This window comes from Leucoraja erinacea, chromosome 19, assembly GCF_028641065.1.
Source record: "Leucoraja erinacea ecotype New England chromosome 19, Leri_hhj_1, whole genome shotgun sequence".
In the NCBI taxonomy this organism is placed as follows: domain Eukaryota; kingdom Metazoa; phylum Chordata; class Chondrichthyes; order Rajiformes; family Rajidae; genus Leucoraja; species Leucoraja erinaceus.
This window is the reverse complement of record NC_073395.1, coordinates 28656290-28678060: the sequence shown is the minus strand read 5'-3', so window position 1 is coordinate 28678060 and position 21771 is coordinate 28656290. Positions and strand designations below refer to the sequence as shown.

General features: G+C 42.2%; 1 protein-coding gene across 2 annotated transcripts in view; it reads right to left on the bottom strand.

Moving 5' to 3' along the window:
• Positions 1–4682: 4682 nt before the first annotated feature.
• LOC129706433 (leucine-rich repeat-containing G-protein coupled receptor 5-like) overlaps positions 4683–21771 on the bottom strand; it is a 135916-nt gene continuing 118827 nt past the window's right edge. For both annotated transcript variants that reach the window (XM_055650738.1, XM_055650737.1), the window contains 5 exons: positions 11807–11878; positions 9721–9846; positions 8291–8436; positions 7553–7633; positions 4683–5813 (listed from right to left, as the gene is read on the bottom strand). In XM_055650738.1, the coding sequence (XP_055506713.1) occupies positions 4720–5813; positions 7553–7633; positions 8291–8436; positions 9721–9846; positions 11807–11878 (1519 nt within the window). In that variant the 3' untranslated portion in view covers positions 4683–4719. The remainder of the gene's footprint in view (positions 5814–7552; positions 7634–8290; positions 8437–9720; positions 9847–11806; positions 11879–21771) is intronic.

The following is a 21771-nucleotide window of genomic DNA, read 5'->3' as shown; positions in this document are numbered from 1 at the left end:
ACAAGACTTGAATCCCCTTAATGCCTTCTGTTTCAGAAGTGACTCCACTTTGCCAAGTGTGATACCCATCATCTCAGGAAATATTTGACCTGCATTTTGCACATTTAAATAATTTATAAAGAAGAAGATATCCTACATATAACACAATGTTTAGAAAGCAATTAGACAGGAATATGGATAAAACAGGTTTAGAGGGTTATGGGCGAAACGCAATAAGGGGCACTAATGTAGATGGGTCGGTGTGGGTAAGTTGGATCAAGGGCCTGTTTCTAAACTGCATGACTCCATGACTCTTAAGTCCCTGACTTAGCACACGGCGTCAGTCTTCACATGGCAGTTGTGGCTGCTTTCTATTTCACTTTGGTATATTTGCTAAGAAAGGAGAAAAAACACAAGGAAATCCAGTGGCAGCCTATTGTACAAATAATAGAAATAAAAGTCCTTGTTTATTGTATTTATTTTAGTATGTCCTTATTTCCCTCTCAAGTAGAAATTCCAGCAGCCAAACTATTTACAGCTAAAGGTTTACATACATTATATACAACCCAAAAATTAATACACAGTAATATATTTAGACTTGTTATAGGATTTTATAAATGCACAAAGAATCGTACACGCAACAGTTGGGGTCTAATCTATGATTCTGCTCTTCTTGACAAAGATTACATGAGAATATCTTGACTAGATACAAAATTGTTATTGTTCTTATAACAGAAATAAATACATTTTTTATTATCATAAATGTACATATATTTTATAGACATCTGGATTTGTTTTAAAGTCATTGTTTTTGAATATTTAATTATTTATTTCACTGTAGGATTTTGCAAAGGTATCGTATAGCAAGTCTTTCAGGAGTGTGCCATCATTTTGTTTCATTTGGATATTTTGTTATGCAAATGCTTTGTCGTTAACTGTTCCCAAACCACTAAGATTTTAGGTTTGGAAAAGTGCATTTCTCTTCACAAAGTCATCACCAAAAAGAATGACTTAAAATAAACATGGTTTACTGTTAGAATGTGAATATATGTGCAATCTATTCGGAGATTTCCTTACATCATTGAAGGAGGCCATTCAGCCCAATAAATCTATGGTGACGTTCAGAGCAATCCTATTAGTACCATTCCCCCACTTATTTCCATGTAACCCATTATCTCTTCATCGACTCCAGTCCAATCCAGTCCAGCGGTGCTGGCTCAAAGGGCCGAATGGCCTCCTCCTGCACCTATTTTCTATTTTCTATGTAATTCTCATGCCACAGACCTGCAATAAAGGGTAACTTAAAGTAGCCTCTTCTCACCTACTAGCATGTCTATAGTATGGCAGGAAACTGGAGCACAAGGAGAAAACCCATGTGAACACAGGGAGATGTGTCAATTCTACTCAAGGTCTGAATTGAACCCAGGTTGCTGAAGCTGTTCAATAACAGCACCAACAGCTATGTCACTGTGCTAGAAGATACTCTCCATAGAATGTGAATGCTGGAAATAAAACCAAAGCACGTGTTAGATACGGGTGAGGTGCTGGATGACAAGTGTGGCTAATGTGCCTCTATTTAAGAAGGGTTGCAAGGAAAAGCCTAGGAACTACAGACCAGTGAGTCTAACATCTTTGGTCGGTAAATTACTGGAGAGGATTCTGAGGAATAAGATATATATGTATGAATTTTCATGGGTTGATTAAGGATAGTCAGCATGCTTTTATACATGGGAGATCCTGCCTTATGAATTTTGATTACAATTTTTTAAGAACTAACCAAGAAATTTGACAAGAGCAAAGTTGTAGATGTTTTCTATATGAACTTCAGCAGGGCCTTTGATAAGGTTCTGCCTGGTTGCCTGTACTGGATGGTTAAATCACATGGGATCCAGGGAGAGCTAGCTAACCCAATACAGAATTGTGTTCATGGGTGGTTGTGTTGGAAGATTTATCTTTGAACTCTGAAGACCTGTGACTGGGTGTGTGCGCCGGGGTTTGGTGCTGGGCATGTTTGTGGTTTATATAAATGATTTGGATGAGAATATACGGGGCATGATTAGTAAGTTTGCAGATGACACTAAAATAGGTGGTGCCATAGATAGTGAAGATGGATCTTGATCAGCTGAGCAAGTGGGCGGAGGAATTGCTAACGGAGTTTAACACAGATAAATACAAGGTGCTGCGTTTTAGAAAGTCAAACAATGGCAGTACCTTCACAATGAATGGTGGGCCCTGGGGAGCTTTGTAGAGGAGAGGGATCTAGGATAACAGGCAGATAGTTTCCTGAAAGCAGTGTCATATGTTTTTGGCACACTAGCCTTCATCAGTTAGGGAATTGAGAACAGACGTTGGGACAACATGTCACAGTTCTACAAGATGTTGCTGAGGCTCAAGGACCTGAGCTATAGGGAGAGGTTGGGTCGGCTAGCACTTTATTCCTTGGTGCACAGGAGGCTAAAGTTTGATCTCATAGAGATGTATAAAATCATGAGGGGAAGAGATAGAATGAATGTACAGTCTTTTACCGAGGTAGAGGAATACAAAAACAGAGGACATAGGTTTAAGTTGAGAGTAGCAAGATTTAATAGGAATCTGAGGGGCAACGTTTCACTCGGGTGGTGTATAGAACGAGCTGCCAGAGGAGGTATTTGAGGCAGGTACGATAATAACATTTAAAAGACTCTTGGACAGGGACATGGATAGGAAAGAAAAGAGGGATAGGGACCAAACATGGGTAAATGAGACTAGATCAGATAGGCATCATATTGGTATGGATGAGTTAGGCAAAGGGCCCGTTTCTCTGCTGTCTAGCTCTAGGGCTCTAATATATTTAACAAGCAATTAGGGATAAACTTAGTATGTCAAATAATAACTAAAATCTGGGGATTTGTGTGCCCTATCCCATTGGATCACTAAAAGATGCCTGTCCTGCTTGTGGTAATACGATCTATTTACATCATGATTGGTAACTACACTTTGTCTTTCTAACTTTTATGGTGGAGCAGCTGGTAGAGCTGCTGCCTCACAGCACCAAAGACCCGGGTTTGATATTGACCACGGGCGCTGTCTGTGCGGAGTTTGCATGTTCTCCCTGTGACAGCATGGGTTTCCTCCTTGTAATCCATTTTTTTCACACGTCCCAAAGATGTGCAGGTTTGTAGGTTCATCGGCCTCTGTAAAATGTCCCTAGTGCATAGGGATTGGATGGGGTGGGAGATTGCAACCTTCACATGGCCTGCCCTGTTTCGACGAATGAAACCAACCTGTCGTGCACAATCAAGTAAGATCAAATAGACAAGTTGTCCTACAACTTTAGGCTGTTTGCGCCATACGCAAGAAGAAGAAGAAGGGATTGGATGAGAAAATGGGATAACAGGGTGAACAGGTGATCAATGGTCAGTGTGGACTTGTTGTATCTCTAAACTAAACTGAGGACTTGTTTTAAGATATGATTTTGAAGAATTTATGCATGTGAACTTGATTCAACTGACTGCTCTTCCTCGTGGCACCAGAAGGATTATGTGCTTGATGGCAGGGAACAGATGTTGGGTTTGTTCGGGCTATTGTATTAGATTTACTCTGATCTACACCCCCAGCAACCAGTTCCACTGGATTCAATAAAGCCAAATATTTGTCCTGGAGAATTCTGATGAAGCGAATGTATAACTCTGATGAAAGATCATTAGCTTCTGAAACATTAATTTTGCCCCTTTCAACATGGATGCTACCAGCATGCTGAGTATTTTCACCATTTTCTGTTCCAGAACATATAGGACTTCCTCAGCACTAGTGAGCCAAGTTAATTTTTAATTGCCTCTCAAGCTACTTATACATAGAAGGTTGAAGGGGATAGGATTGAGGAAATACCTATCAAACATAATACCATTACTGAATTGCAGATGAAGCTGAGTTTTTTTCCCCATCCCTCTCTCACATAGGGGAAAGGTTGTGTACAGTGCGAGGTCTTCCTGTTTAACAGCTATTTTTGGATGAGATCAAATTATTTAAAAGGTGCAAAACACAAAGTGCTGGAGGAACTCGGTAAGTCAGGCAACATCTGTGGAAGGAAATTGACAGATAACATTTTGGGTTTGAAGAAATGTCCTTCAGTTTGAAGAAAGGTCCTGACCAGAAATGGGGCACATCTATTTCCCTCCACAGATGTTGGCCCCACCTGCTGAGTTCCTCCAGCACTTTCTCTTGCTTCTCTCTTGTTTAAAAGATGATTGGACATCTCAGAAATATGGAATGGCAGTTCTCCTGTTAGATGAATGTGTCACAACTAGACAACAACATTTACATTTAAAAACATGAACTCGGAGAGTGCAGCTTTTGATCGGTGTTTGGTCCATAATCCCTATCCCCAAAATAAAATCACCTATTCAAAGTAATTTTGTACACCTCTTATCTGCAATACACATTGAATGGAGGAATTTACCAGCTAATTTTAGAGACTGTACAGTAGGTTTTGAATCTGCCAAGTAAATGTCGATGAAGTTGTCAAACATTTTTCATTGGCAAACTTGAATTTCAAATCGTATTATAATGTTTTCATTGATTAAATAACCGCAGTGGTCTGTATGCCAACATGCCCATGGGGAAACCTCAGAATAACGAAGAGAAACATTTCTTGGATCTTCTGGCCTTAAAAACAAAAGTTGCTCATATAATTTGTTCCTTCTGCACGAGTATGTGTTTTCTTAAAAAAAAAATGTCTGGAACAGTTTCATCTTGAATGCATTAGTGGCAGTGAGCAAACGTTCCTGATGCTTGTTGACAGGTCTCCATCATCTGGTATGTGGTCTGCACTGGAAAGTTGTTTACTGAGTTACAGGATGTGCCAGAGGCGGTGTGGATGCCGAGACGTGCCACTAGTTCTTGAGTGGAATCACAAGACTGCTTCTCGGCATCTTCTGAGTTTATGGAGGCCAAGCTTCTCTGCTTCGATCTCTTCTGCAAACGCCTATTCTTTCTCAGCAGTCCGAGATCATCTTTGAAGTGCGGGTTAAAAAGAATGTAGAGCAAGGGATTCAGGCATCCAGGCAATGGGAGGATCACGAGAAGTATTGACTTGACTACGTCAGGACTAATAACCATGAGGTTCAGCAAGGAGGAGAATGACAGGAAAGCCACAGGGCAATATAGAATGCAGTTGGTGAACAGCAGCCAGGCAATATGTTTGACCATCGAAGTGTCCCAAAAGCTGTGCAAGTCTCCCTTTTCCAAACCGCAGTAGAGCTTTGTGTAGGTTATCGTCATGACAAGGAAGCAAAGGGAGTTCAACAGGACCAAAGCCACAAGAAAGCCTAAAGTGGAGGATTCTCCAAAGGGTAAAGGAAAGCAAAGTGGAGAAATGCTGTAATCTCCAATGTGGAACAGAGGAAGCATTGCAACGACGCATGCCAGAATCATGCAAAACATTGATGCTACCTTGACACTACCTAGGGTTTTCCCTTGCCTTGTATCGTATTTTGAGGACAGGCTGCGTTCAACAGTTGCAACCGTGAGGAGGTAAATGGACAGCTCGGAAGCAAAGACTGAGAGAAAGCCTGCAACTTGACAGCCAATTCCATTCTCCCATCGCGCTCCGTATTTTGCGAATCTGCCTAATGTTAATAGATCCACAATTGCCAATATACCACTGTAGAGACCCATTAGCGTGTTTGCCACTGACAGCAGACCTATGAGAAGTTTGGGTGGGGAAATAGGTGCTGGAGATCCAAATATGGTTGTGCCAACCAAGCCGTTGCAAACCAGAGAGAGCAAAACAATGGTCCATACACCAAGGCGTATCATCCAGCTGCCAAACAGATGTTCACAAGGCTTGAAGGGTCCTAAAATGAATAACAGTAATTTGTGTTAGTATATTAACAGTTTTACCTTCATATCTAGATAAACCCATACCCATGCTGGTGTCTTAGACTTTGAACAATTATAGTCAACGAACACAAGAGTCAAGGGCGGCACAGTGGCACGGCTGATAGAACTACTGCCTCACAGCACCAGAGACCCAGGTTTGATCCTGGCATCGGCTGCTGTCTTTGTCCGGTGGGCGGCACGACTCTCGTCAGCAGCGGCCTCTGCAGTCTGTCCGCGTTTTATTATTTTCTGTCTATGTTTTTATGTGGGAGGGGGGGGGGGAAACTTTTTAAATCTCTCCCTGCACGGGAGACCCGACCTTTTCTCGTCGGGTTTCCGTTATCGTTGGGGCTGCAACGAGGAGCGGCCTCCAACAGGAAGAGAAAGGGGACTCTGGTGCTGACGACTCACCGTCGCCGTCGCGGAGCTGGCCGAGTCCGGAGCGGGTGGAGCGGTGGAGGAGCGCTGCTGCTGCTGCTGCTGCGGCCCGACCGGAGAGTCGGAGGCTTCAACGGCAGGTCTGTGGACGGCGGCACCGGGAGCCCACGGGTCCCTGGAGGGAGACCGCTTTTCAGGGCTCTCGCAACGGCGACTTCCCCCGCCCAAGTTGCGGGGTTGAAGAGCTCCTGGAGCGGGGCCTACATCACTGCCCCGCGCGGCTTGGAATGGCCGCGGGACTCTGCGGGACTCTTCGTTGACTCTGCGGGACTCTTCGTTGACTCTGCGAGCGCACGCCGGGGGCTCTAACATCAAGAACCCGGTGTGCGACCTCGCACCACCCGGCGTGGCTTTAATGGCCGCGGGACGATCGCCATCGCCAGCCGGGGGCTTTGACTTTGACTCTGACATCGGGGGGGGGGGAGAGTGCAGTGGAGAGATAAGTTTATTTGGCCTTCCATCACAGCAATGTGATGGATGTTTATGTAAATTATGTTGTGTCTTGGGTCTATTTGTTTGTAATGTATGGCTGCAGAAACGGCATTTCGTTTGGACCTCAAGGGGTCCAAATGACAATTAAATGTATCTTGTATCTTGTATCTTGTGTCTGTATGGAGTGTGCACGTTCTCCGTGTGACTGCACGGGTTTCCTCTCACATCTCAAGGATGTGCAGGTTTGTAGGTTAATTGGCTTCTGTAAATTGCTCCTAATGTGTGGTAAAGTGGATGAGAAAGTGGGATAACACAGAAAACTAGTGTGTACAGGTGATCAAAGGTTGGCATGGACCCGGTGGGCTGAAGGGCCTGTTTATATTGCTGTGTCTCTAAAGATTTGAGAAAACTATAAACAAAGCTGACAATTTAATTTCCCAGAAATTCAGTTGTTCCCAGCAGAATACCACAAAGAAAGTGGGCTACAGATGCCCTTTTTGGGAAATGGATTGAGGAATGGACATTTGGACTCTTGGGTTCGAATTCGAATTCGAATTTCAGGTCGAAACCCTTCAGACTGAGAGTCAGGAGAGAGGGAAACTAGAGGTTTGAAATGGTTCAGAACAATTCAGAGCCAGCACCACTGACCAAGGAAAGGTAGAGCCCACAATGGTCCCATGTTGGCTGTGGAAGGGTCTCGACCCAAAGCGTCACCTAATCCTTTTCTTCAGAGTTGCCGCCTGTCCCACTGAGTTACACCAAAGATAGACATAAAATGCTGGAGTAAACCAGCACCTACAGTTCCTTCCTACGCCTTGGAAAATCATTATTCCTTTCAATGTACCTGGTGTTGGAGTGCATTGGACAGAATGGATTTTTGGATCCTCTTCAAATTCCATTAATAAATCATCGAGTTCTTGATCATCTGTATATCACAAAGTTTATAGGTTACACACCCTACTTTGTGTATATAAACATTAGGCAATTGGTAATTATAAAAACAATTGGCAAGACTTATTTTTCTTAATATTTATCACTATTTCAAACAATTTACCTTTATCTTGATCACATTTTCTTGATCCATTCACTAAAACACAATTTTAAATCTTACCATTTGTGCTGTTTATTTCTTCTAAAAGAACAACTAGAGAATACATAAACTAAATGTTTTTGAGTTAAACCAGAGCCGTCCGTTTAGCTCGCATCAATCAAATAACAAGTAAAATAAACGAGAACATTTACCACAAAATCAAAATGCTGCAGATGTTGGAAGTCTGAAATTAATGCAGAAAATGCTGGCACCCCCCAACAGGTCAGACAGCATCTGCATTTAGAGAAATACAGTTAATGTTTTGTGTTGAAGAACCATTATAAGAACTGGGAAATGGATAAAACTAAGTTAGATTTAGCTTGCAGAGAAGGGGAACTCCGTAACCTAAAATAAACTTGTTTTTCTCTCTTTCCATGTTCTGGTGAAGGGTCTTTGACCTGAAGTGCCAACTCTGGCCCTCTATTTACAGATGCTGTCTGACCTGCTGAGTGTTTGCAGCAATTCCTGTTTATGACAACACTGAACCGTTACCTTGTCCTGATAGCATTCCAGCATCCCGTTTATGAGTTTCATCATCACTATTTCTCTCCATCTCCTCCCACTGATGTGCAAGTTTGTAGGAACCTTCACAAGAGCTGTAGGCACAGCATTGGTAAGCATATGGCATCTCCAGCAGCCTGTGAATTAAAATGTTGAAGCATTAAACTAAAGAAACAGCAATAGTTAAAACAAAAAAATAACTATCCTTGTTTTTTGGGGGAAGGTGGGGATTTGCTAAAGGTGATATATGGAAAGTGGATGTGGAGAGGATGCTTGCAGTAGTGGGAGAGTCTAGAACCTGAGGGCATAGTCTCAGAATAAAAGGACAAACCTTTAGCAAGGAGATGAGGAGGAATTTCCTCAGAGGATGAATCTGTGGAATTCATTGCCACAGGTGGTGGTGGAGGCCAAGTCGTTGGGTATTTTTTAAGGCTCAGTAAGGGTATCAAAGATTATGGGGAGAGGGTAAGAAACTCTATTACAATTCAGGCTGGTATGCACCATGTTCACTGTTCAAATGGTAGAGGGTGCTCCCGACCCAAAATGTCGCCCATCATTTTCCTCCAGAGATATTGCCTGACCGCTGAGTTACACCAGCACTTTGTGTCTATCTTTGCCAATTAAATACTTTATCCTGAGTAGTGTCAAGCTGCTTTTGTGTTATTTGAGCTTTGTGTATCGTGGAAAAGGAAAAAGATTTGATCATGGCCCTGATCCATGTCTTGTACATGGTGGAGAGACGTTGGGAAGTCACGGATGGAAATTGACCCTCGTTATTGAAAGGAATGAGGAGTTCCATTATATCTGTTATTGAATTGAGTTATGGGAGTGAAAGGGATACATTTGACATAAGAACGCTCATTTAAACACAAACTACATAAAGGATTACAAAAACGGGAACCTAATTATTAGTTCAGTGAACATACTGCATATCATTGTTGCCAGATCCACTAGAATTTCCGTGATTAGTGAAGCAATTATCAATTTTGAAGAATGTTATGAAATAAAAGTACATTACTGCATTAAAGTTTTGGAAAAATAAATTTATATCATCTGGATGTTTTTGTACACGGGCTTAGATTTTCTTTTCTGTTTTCATTTCAGTGTGCATCCAGGGTCAATGAAACAATCTACAAACTTTGTAATGTACAGGAAGACAAATCAAGTATTAAGTGTCAGATCTGACTGAGAGCCATTAATTTTTACAATGCAACTTCAACAATGGTGAGGAATCCAATAGTTTTGCCTGATGAGGGGTATAACACTTGATTTCATGACACATTTCATACTCCTAGTTGTATACTGTACAACAAAACACATGTATTGAAAGAGGTTTTTTTTTTGCCCCCAATAAACTCAACCTTAATTTAGACGCACGGCAAAGTGTCAAAAGGTAGAATGGAAACAATGATTGTCCTTACCTCAAGTTTTGGAGGGTCTCAACAGGCAGCAAGTCTTGCAGAGCCTGGTTGCCTGTTACTTTCAGGTGTGTTAAGCCACTTAGCCCAGACAGAGGAAGAGATGTCAAGAGGTTGAAGGTGAGATCACTGTATGAAATTAATATCAGTAAGAGAATTAGTTCCAAACGTGTCTTACATTTGGTAAACTGGAATGCTGGCATTTTCCTGCAAATGTCATGACTGAAGAAATTTACTATATTAGCAAAGAGTGCAAAGAAAAATACCAAGTCTCCTGAAACTATGTACAGCTTCCACACGTAAGTAATACTGCTGGGCGATTGATCTTTATAGAGGAAATGTCAAACAAGTTTAGACACGCTGCAGAGAAATGCTGTAAGTTCACCTTCACACTGCTTTTATCTTGTCTTTTCTGAAGTTTAACAAGTGACTGGTATGAATTGAATGGAATGTAAAGGTGCAGCATGGAAACAGGCCCTTCAGCCCATTGTGTCCACTCTGACCCATTCATACTGGTTCTTTGTGAACCTGATTCTGATCCACTCCCTAGGCATGAGGAGTAATTTACACAGGCCAATTAACGTACACACCCACACGTCTTTGGCATGTGGGAGGAAACTGGAGCACCCGACGCAAACCCACGTAGTCATGGGGAGAACATGGAAATGCAACACTGACACAGCTCAAAATCAGGTCTCTGGCCCTGTGAGGCATCAGGTCCACCAGCTGCACCACCCTAAAGTCTGGCAAGCACACATTGTATTTACATAGAACCTCCTCATCCCTTTCAGGATGTCCTGATGCATTTTACAGCTTCTGAAATAGTCCTGAATTTGCACATCCACCATTGCAAGATAGTATGCAGAGCAGCCAAGTAATGTACTGCAAGATCACAGACAGCAAATACAAATACAAATAGTACTATGGAATCTTTGACATCCACCCATAACAGCAGACAGGACCTTGTTATAACATCCTATTTAAAAGCTGGGTTCTTTTGCAGTGCAGCAATCGTTCAGCTCCTAACGTTTTTAATCCAGTCACTGGATTGAGAGGGTGGCACAAATGTTTGCTTGCACTGGTTCATCATCAATTATTGTCCCAACTCACAGTATGTGAGAAATCTTGCTCTGGTGGAAATTCTAGCAAGTATGGCTCACAATTTACCGAATAGTGATTAACAGCCAGAGGGTTGTTTATTTATTTAGCCATAGGGTGGTGAACCTACGGAATTCAATGCCACACATGGTGGTGGAGGCCAAGACATTGGGTACTATTAAAGCACAGATTGTTAGGTTTTTGATTAGTAAGGGTGTCAAAGTTTACAGGGAGAAGGCAGGAGAATGAGGTTGACGGGGAAATATGGATCAGCCATGATCGATTGGTGGAGCAGACTTGATGGGCTAAATGGTCTTACTTCTCCTATGTCTCATGATGTTATGAACCATTCAGCAATGAGCCAGCAGCCTTGCTCTGCTGTTCTAATGTGTAGTGCTCCCTGTAGGTATCTACCTGCTTGTAAAATAATTCCATATTGTCAATAAACCAACAGTTAAGCAATTGAACATGGATGTTTGGACTCAGTCCTAGAATTAATTTATTTTTTGTGATCAAGCCAGTCTAAAAGACTTAACCAAGTACGGTAAAAGATGCGGAAAATAACAGAGAAGGAAAAAGCTAGCTCAGTGTAGGGTAAAGACAGCCTATAGCACATGCAAAAATCAATCTGGATCTAAATGTTTGAGAAAGAACTGCAGATGCTGGAAAAATCGAAGGTAGACAAAAATGCTGGAGAAACGCAGCGGGTAAGGCAGCATCTATGGAGCAAATTCCTATTCCTTCGCTCCACAGATGCTGCCTCACCCGCTGAGTTTCTCCAACATTTTGGTCTACTTAGCATCTAAATATGTAAAATTTGTAAAATTCTCTACCTAGGATCTAAATAGTTTTGATAACGTGCGACAACTTAATTGTTTGGAAACCATCAAACTTTCAATTTATATTAAGCATAAACTATGAGAAAAATGTCATTATATATGAAAAAAATTAAAAATATTTACAATTTGTGATATCCGCAGTCAACACTTACAGTTTGATTAAGGATGGTGAAGAAATAAATGATTCCGGATGAATAAATGCAATCTTGTTCCAGCTGAGGTCACTAAATGGAGATATACACAACGATCATCAGTGAGGTGTGACCATCTCCGTAAACGTACGTTTAGCACATTGCAGTGTTTATGCATTCAGACAGTGAACTCAAACAGGAATTGTTTAGACTATTTTTAATAAATGTGCTTTGGATTAGGGGAGAATTTCACCACACCGCCTTTCTGGTGGGAAATAAAAACACAACTTTTCCTTTATCACACATGACTGATTTTACAAATGTGAAATATGGTGGTTGCTGGAAATCTGAAATTTAAACAAATGTTACTAAAAACACTCAGGAGGGGGGTTAGGCAGCCAGAGAGAAACAGCATGAAAGTTTGGTGTTGATGATCCGTAGATTAATGGTCAGTAACTGAACTGTTAACTCTGTTGCTCTCTTCACCAATGCTTCTTATTTATAGAGTCATGCAGCATTCGACCCAAGTTTGCACCAACCAGCAATCATCCTGTACATTAGCACTATCCTACACACCAGGGACAATTTATAATATTATTGAAGATTATTATCTTTCTTATTGTCTATTGAAGTAATCCAATTATTAATTATCAAACCATGCAGCGTGGAAACAGGCCCTTCGGCCCAAACTGGCCAACATGTCCCATCTACACTAGTCCTACCTGCTTGCGTTTGGCCTATATATCCCTCTAAAACTATCCTATCCATGTACCTATCTAAATGTTTCTTAAATGTTGCAATAGCACCTTCCTCAACTACCTCCTCGGGTGCTCGTTCCATACACCTACCACCTTTTGTGTAAAAATAATTAACCCTCGGGTTCCTATTAAATCTTTCCCACCTCACCTTAAACCTACGGTATGCCCTCTCGTTCTAGATTCCCCAATTCTGGGCATGAGAAACAGTACGTTTACCCAATCTATTCCTCGCAGGAGCTTGTACATTCAACTAAGAAAAAACAAGGAACTACAGACGCTGGTTTACACAAATAAAAACAAAGTGCTGGAGTAACTTAGCGGGTCAGACAGCAGTTCTGGAATACATGGATAGGTAACGCTTTGGATTGAGACTGAAGGATCCCAGCCAGAAACATTGCCTGTCCATGTTCTCCAGAGATATACCTGACCCGCTGACCCAGCACTTTGTGTTCTTTTATTCAACTGAGAAGTTTTGGTTCTTAATCAATAGCACCAAGTGAAATAATTGATTATCTGTTTGGTACTGTTTGTAGAACGCATGCAAAATGGTCAAAGTGACAAGTACAACTGTACAAAATTAGATCATTAAATATGGGACAATTCCAAGATACACAAGACTATCTTCCTTTTTATGCTCATTATCACCCTCATTTGCCATTTTAGAATTTAACTTTCCAAGATCTGATCAGACATTTAACATTTCAGATAAAATAAACCTATTTAGGAGCGGCATAATTTTCAGAACATAAAGCTTCTCATTGCAAATGCTGAACGGAGAGGTCTCGGATGAATACGGCAGGTTGATTTATTTAAGTAAGTCGCTGATGCTTGTTAGATAAATAATCTGATTAGTTGGCCTAAAATGCCAGAGGTTTTCATGACTGTATCAGACTGTGCAGTTGCTTAAAAAGATACATACTTCTATGTTGCTTCTGTAATACCCCATGAATTTCAGGGGAACGGGAAGCATTACTTGGTGAGCCAGATACTGAACCATGGGGATTACTGAGCAGTCGGAAAGCAGATTATTTGAGTTTTTACATTATTGAGTTCAGTACTGTGCACAGTATTTCATGTGAGATGTCCAAAGCTGGGAGAGCAGTCAGGAAATAAGGGGGGGGGGGGGGGGGGGAGGAGGAGGAAGTTAGATACGGAAGGGGATATCTGCAAATGTGCACTTGGGTTTAAAAAAAGACTATTCTTTTGATGATTGTGGTAAGCGCAAGGTATCTGTGATAATCTTAGTCAATAACCAGTCTAAATGTACAAAGGTTTGCAGCTGATTCAACTAAGGGAACATAGTAACAGTTGCGTTGTTGCCACATGTCCACACTTGCAAGCATGAGTCACATAGGCGTGATTAACACCACCATTAGTGACAAAACAATCTCCTATGCTTTCTTGGAACCCAAAGCCAACTCTTATTTTGTGGAGATTTGAGAAGTGACGTTCTCAGGTTGTGGAAGAGAATACCTCACTATTTTTCAAACGCTGGTTTTGTCTTTCAGTATTGTGTAGAGGTTATGGAAAAGTAATTGAGTACCGCACCCACCCAACATCCACTGCCTCTCCGTTGAATCATGGCAACTGCTGTTTACAGTCGGCATTCAACCTAGTATGAAATCAGATCCATATTGATCGCTAAGCTGTGTCACCGTTGCCAATTGAAAAACAATGTTATTACTTTCACAAGTATCAATGTTCCCAATTCTGCCAACAAAGAAATGTTTAATGACAATTGCTTCTCATTATTTGTGATTGATATGGTTTATGTTGGCATGTTCTCTGGAAATGCTATGCCTCAGGAGATGCACTTTTTATATACATTATGCAGTCATGGTCATTAACATTTAAATCTTAGAATAAATTCAACCCACGTCAATTCAGAAACTCAAGAGACTAAAAAAAAAACAATTCTATTTTGGGCTGTTGACCTCTAAAATTTATTGTTTGTTAGTTCTACTTCTTGATGAAATAAACTAACCACAACATAGTTTCCGACATACGGTGCTGTCTGTGTGGAGTTTGTACATTCTTCCTGTGACTTTCCTCTGGGTGCTCTGGTTTTCTCCCACATCCAAAAGATTAGTTGTTAAGTTGTGTAGGAAGGAACACCGAAGATAGACACAAAATGCTGGAGTAATTCAGCGGGTCCGAGTGGTGATGACATCAAGTGTGTCAAGTCAAGTCAAGTTTATTTGTCACATACACATACGAGATGCGCAGTGAAATGAAAAGTGGCAATGCTCGCGGACTTTGTGCAAAAAGACAAACAAACAACCAAACAAACTATAAACACAATCATAAACACACACATATTCTTTTACATATTAAATATTGGAAGGAAAAACGTTCAGTAAAGTTGGTCCCTGGTGAGATTTACAGTCCGAATGGCCTCTGGGAAGAAACGCCTTCTCAACCTCTCCATTCTCACAGCATGGCAACGGAGGCGTTTGCCTGACCGTAGCAGATGGGTTGCATGGGTGGAAGGGGTCTCCCATGATTTTATTGGCTCTGGAGTTGCACCTCCTGATGTATAGTTCCTGCAGAGGGGCGAGTGAAGTTCCCATACTGCGCTCGGCCGAACGCACTACTCTCTGCAGAGCCTTCTTGTCCTGGGCAGAGCAATTCCCAAACCAGATGGTATTATTTCCGGACAAGATGCTTTCCACAGCCGCTGCATTGAAGCACTGGAGGATCCTCGGAGACACTCTGAATTTCCTCAATTGCCTGAGGTGGTAAAGGCGCTGCCTTGCCTTACTCATGAGTGCTGCGGCGTGTGATGTCCATGTCATATCCTCAGAGATGTGGACTCCCAGATATTTAAAACAGTTCACCCTATCCACAAGATCCCCAATTATCCTCAATGGTGTGTACATCCTCGGATGATGTGCCCTCCTAAAGTCCACGATCAGCTCCTTCGGTTTTTTGATGTTCAAGAGGAGGCTGTTATCCTGGCACCAGAATCCTGTGGCAGCCTCGCCTGCAGCTGTTCGTCCTTTCATCATTTAAAACATTTTTAGTCTGTCAAAAAGTTTTGTTTTGGAGGTCTTTTAGTCTTTTTATGTGGGGGGTGGGGAGGGGGAAACTGGTTTTCTCAGTCACTACCTGGTCGAGGATGCGTCTTTCCTCCGAGCCGCATCTTCGCCCCCTCCTCGTGGCCTACCATCTAGATTAGTGTGGCCTTTCCTGCCGGAGACCGGCCAGAGCTTCAGCTTCAGCAGCGGCGTAGCACTGAAGTACCATCGCGAAGCGCTCGATGCCTCACCAGGGTCACCATGTTGGAGCTCCGGAGTGTTGGGACTGCCGACTTTAACATCATGGAGCTGTGGTCTGCAGAGCTTCCAGCGGCGGGCAGCGCTGACTTTAACATCGCGGAGCTGTGGTCTGCGGAGCTTCCAGCCGCGGGCGGCGCTGACTTTAACATCGCGGAGCTGTGGTCTGCGGAGCTTCCAGCGGCGGGCGGCGCTGACTTTAACATCGCGGAGCTTGGGATCTTTCGCCAAGGATCGCCTATGTTGGAGCTCCGCCCAGCTCAGCCTGTGGACCTCAGGAGCCGCGGTCTCTGGTAGGAAGCGGCCGATTCGGAACTCCAGGCTGCTGAGAGTGTTCTTCCGTCACTGGAGTTCCATCTTCCCGGCGAGAGGGCCTGAAACATCGGGCCGCCATTGTGGCGACTGCAGAGGCCTCAATAGGCCCCGACCACGGGTGAGGAAGAGGACTGGACTTTGTTGCCTTCCCTCACAGTGGGAAACGTTGATTCCGCTGTGGGGGGGATGTTTTCATGTTTTATGTTAAATTCTATAGTGTTGTGTCCATCTTATCTGCGTGCTGCATGGTAACTCAAATTTCACTGCACCTATTGGTGTATGTGACAATAAATGTTCTTTGTTGTCCTTTGGGTCAGGTAGCACCTCTGGAGAAAAGGAATAGATGACGTTTCGGGTCAAAACCCTTCTTCAGACCCATATTGTCACCTAATCCTTTTCTCCAAAGATGCTGCCTGTCCTGCTGAGTTACTCCAGCATTTTGTGTTTACCTTCATTGTAAACCAGCATCTGCAGTTCTTTCCCACACATTTTGTCTGCTCCACTGCAAAATCTCCTCAACGTATGCCTACTGTAAAGAAGTTCTCCTCCTCTCTCCAACGGGAGTTCCTCCAGTCTGAAGAAGAGGTTCGATCCAAAATGTCACCTATTTCTTTTCTCCAGAGATGCTGCCTGGCCCGCTGAGTTACTCCAGCATTTTGTGTCTACCTTGGTTGTTAAGTTAATTGGCCACTGTGAATTACTCTGATTTCAGTTGGATAGAACACGAGAAGATTTGCCAAGTTACTATGAAAACTGGATAATTTTATTAACAAGACAAGGTTGGATTGGCTGGAGCTGTTTTCTTTGGCACAGAAGAAATCGAGTGGAGAGACTTACTTGCGCTGTGTACAATTATGAGGGACTTGGACAGAGTAAATACGAAGGATATATTTCCTTTAATAGTGGGCTAAAAGGCCAAAGGGCATAGATTCAATGTAACTGAAATGACGAGGTTTTTATTTTCACCCAAATTATGATGATTGGAATCTGAAACTCACTGCCTGGAAAAGTGATAGTGGGGAAAAATAACCTCTGGAGGCCTGTGGAACAAGCAATGGGATTATGTGCAGGAAAGAACTGCAGATGCTGGTTTAAACTGAAGATAGACACAAAAAGCTGGAGTAACTCAGCAGGACAGGCAGCATCTCTGGGAGAAAAAATGGGATTAGGCTGGGTAGCTCATTTTAAATTTGCTATGATCCCATGTGTTTCTCAGTTCCATGCCACCATGCTCTCTTCATGGATCCAAACTTTATTTCAGAAGTCCGATCAAGTATAGTCCGAGGGGCACCAAAGTGGTAGGTAGCGAGTCCACCGAGTTTGGTGATGTGCTTGGATGGTATAATGGTATTAAAGGCAGGGCTATAGGAGTCTGACGTAGATGTCTCGCTTATCTCGGTATTGTACATCCGGTGGCGCTGGTGCCAGCAGCCTCCACCTCCAGCCCGGTATCTTTTTGTTTTTTTGTTTATTTAGTTATGTAATAGTGTGTTTTTTTTGGTTTTTTTGGTGTTTTTATGTCCAAACGGTTTATTTCCTGGTGAGAAGTCGCGTCCTCGCCCCCCCCCCCTCACAGCGTACCTACCTGGATCGCGGCCTTTCCTGGGGCACCAAAGAGGTAGCGTAGCGACCGGGGGTCCACCCGGAGTTTGGCACTGACATCATGTGCTTTGCGGATGCTGATAAGCGCGGGTCCCGTGACTCTGCCCGGCTCCGCCTGTGGATTCCGGAGGTGCAGAGGCGGGAGGGCTTCAGGAGGTCCGGGCCGCTGATAGGAGGATGCTGACGTAGATGTCGGCGTCGCTTAACCAGGTGTGCGGGTCCAAAGGGAGAGAGGATTGGACTAGCCATCCTACCTTGGTGCCATTTATGTTATGTTGCGTCGTGGACATTCTGTGTTTGTGCTTTTTTTAAATTCAATTTCATTTTAGAAATTTATTTTATGTTTATCATTTTGTTGTCTCAAATTGAGACAATGACAATAAATTTGAATACAATACAATACAATACAATATCCAGGTGTTCCAATGGAGAGAGATTCAGCATTAATGTTTGCAGGTTCACAACCTTTCGTGAGAAATCTGTTTATCACTGGGACAGTTTGTTCTCAGCTGTTATAGGCAACTGAACCATCGTACCAACAACGAGGGAGCAGTCCTGAGCTACTATCTACCTCATTGGAAACCCTTGGACTATCTTTCATCGTACTTTGCTGGAATTTATCTTGCACTAAACGTTATTCTCATCATTCCATTTATCATGTATTTGTACACTGTGGATGGCATGATTGTAACCATGTATTGGCTTTCCGCTGACGGGTTAGCAAGTGGCAAAAGCTTTTCACTGTACCTCGGTGCACGTGACAATAAACTAAATTATCCCCACAGGTGCTATCACGTAGGATGACTAGTTCCAGAATTATCAGGTTTCCAATATCTGCAGTCTTTTGCATTCAAAAACGCTATCTTATTTGATCGCGCTTGTCACCACCATCCTCCACTGTGTGTGGAAACAGTGAAATGTGCATTGTGACCTGCATGCATTACTGTGACAGCTCCTTTCAGAAGACATGCAACATAGTCTAAAGAAAAATAACAGGTTAATGTGCTATGGGAATGGGTTCATACACCTCAATTGTGCACCTCTTTACTTAATCTCCTCTGCGCTAAACCCTAGCCAATTCAGCTTTGCACGTGGCTTTCAAAGCACACCACTGACCCATCCCATTTGTTAGTGGGATGGACTGGTCAGTGGCGAGATGGCAGTGGAAATGAACAAAAAGTAAAATGGAAATAGGCCAGAAACCAAAACGGTTTGCCGTTTACGAGAAGTATATAATGATTTTGCCAACAAAATATTTAAGTTATAGGCCTAACTAATCTATAATTGTTCGGCACTACATGAATTTGGAATTAGTTTTAGAGAAACCTAAAGCAGAAATAGTCAATTTCGTAAATTACAATTGAGCCTGGACATCTATAGACAACCTTTTCAAAAAGCAGGATGCCATAAAAAAAATCTCTTAGCATTATTCGGAATAACACAAAGCCTTATTTTTAGGCAATTTGTGTGTTCGAAGTGTACGTCCCAATTTTTGCATTCAAGAGAGCAAAGAAAACCTGACAGCAATTTCTAGCATTTGTTGTAAATGCACAATTCCAGGGGTAACTGTCAAGAGTTGCCTTGCTACCTCACTGGGTGCATTGCCGAGTTCTCACCAATAGACTCAGAACTAAAATCAAGGCAATGGCAAGAAAGTTGGGACCCTTGCCCACACGTTCACATCTAATGGTTTTTTTGTTTTTTTTTTAATATTTTATTTTATTAGAAGTAAGAACAGTCATATGGCACCAAAGTGCCTAATATATATTTTCATAATACATTTTATGTACAACTTCTTTTTTTTTGTTACATTGAAAAAAGATGAGAATAAGAAAAATAAGTTAGATAGTAAAGGATAGAAAGATGTGAAATATATAGTGTGTGAAGAAAGAAAACGAGTAAATGAAGAAAGTTGAGAGAGAAAATAGTGAAAAGAAAATAAAATAAAAAAGAAAAGGAGATCATTATTTATAATCTTGACCACATCTAATGTTAACAAAAAAATTAAGGAGTGGTACATTAAACATAAGGCAGATATTAAACAATGTGACAAGATATAATATTGATATAGATCAGTGTTGTGGTGAGATGTAAACGTGAAAATGAGTCTCTGTCCTTTGGTTATTAATCCTTCTCTCGTGGGAAAGATTTTCTCTTCATCAACTCCTGTGGTAACCCTTCAGAAATGTCAATAACTCCATCAAAATTCCCCTCCATGCAAAGGAGCTCCATCCAGTCCAACTAAATAACTCAAAAAAAATCTTCTACGATATTATTCTCATAAATATCTTCTGCTTCCTCTATTTCCATAACATGGCACCCAGAATTGGAGGCAATAATCCGATTTGGGCTGAGCTAATGTTTAATTTGGTTGGGACTTAAATTTTTCAGTGAGGTTTGCGTGTGTCGTTCCCATTATGGGCAGTAATTTACAAAATTGACTATTTCTGCTTTAGGTTTCTCTAAAACTAATTCCAAATTCATGTAGTGCCGAACAAAGATTAGTTAGGCCTATAACTTAAATATTTTGTTGGCAAAATCATTATATACTTCTCGTAACTGCAAACCGTTTTGGTTTCTGGCCTATCTCCATTTTACTTTCCGTTCATTTCCACTGCCATCTCGCCACTGACCAGTCCATCCCACTAACAAACGGGATGGGTCAGTGGTGTGCTTTGAAAGCCACTTCCAGCAGTGTTAAAGTTAAGTGAACAAAGATGTAAATTCTCCCCAGACGGCGTTTATTGCCAAGCTCAAGTTCCACTAGCAGAAAACAAATTCCTATTATTTTTCATTATTTATTGGCTAAAAGCAAGGGTAGGCATGATGTGTCAGCTTACGAAGCCAATGACTCCATAATTTTGCTGGAGATATGTCTGCGATTTACTGTGCAGAGGCACTTGCAGGATAGATGAAACAGCTGATCATCAAAGCTCCACCCATTCAAATTGAGTTTTCTCAATTAGTCACTGTGATTTTCCAGAGTCATTTAGAACACTGCAGAGTGCAGAATACAGAACCAGGCAGAGCGGGCACTGAATTGTTTTGCGAATTTCACTGCATTTGATGATAAAGTAACTGTTTTGACAGTCAGAATATATTTTGATTGTCCCTTGCTGGGTATTCTTAAATTAATATTTAATAGATCTCGTGCGTTTTGCAGGAATTGCACCACGATGAAATATAGTTGAAGATGACACGCACCTTCTTGCTCGCCTTTAAAATAGACACAAGGTGCTGGAGTAACTCAACGAGACAAGCAGCATCTCCGGAGTGAAGGGACGGGTCACCCTTGTTCTTGCTGACCCATAATGGCTCCTGGCCTGGTGTAAGTTGACTTTAAAATTCCAACCCCGGCCTTCAAATCACTTCTCAACCTTGTCCCTCTTCATCTCCTTAACTTCCTTCAGCTCTCCATGCTTTCAACACCTGTGCACTCCTCCCATTCTGGTGTCTGGCCTTTTCCCAGTTTCAATCCATTCTCTCCCAGCAGCCGAACTCTCAATGACCTCGGCTTGGGCTCGAAATCTCCTCCCGTACTCTTCCCTCGCTGCTGCATTTCTCTCATCCTACAACAGGCCGCTTAATTACCTATTATGTATTACCTGCCATAATCACCTATTTAGCGATTTATGATTACCTATTAGAGGACTCAAACTACCTCAGGAACTTTAAAATATTTGGTACAGTCACGGTGTCATACAGCTCAGGGACAGGCCTTTCGGCCTTCTCTTTGCATGCAGATCATCAAGTGCACATCAAGTGCACATTTCAGACTACATTCTGTCTCTCCCCTGACATCAGACTGAAGAAGCGTCTCAACCATTCCTTCTCTCCAGAGATGCTGCCTGTCCCGCTGAGTTTTATGTCTGCAGTTACTTTGATTTAAACCAGCATCTGCAGTTCTTTCCTGCACATCTATATTAATCCAATTTACCAGTATTTAGCCTGTGCATTCCATGCCTTGGTGATTTGAATGTTCAACGAGAGCACTTTTATTTTGTTCCTACTGGAATACAAAGTCAAGCTAATTTTA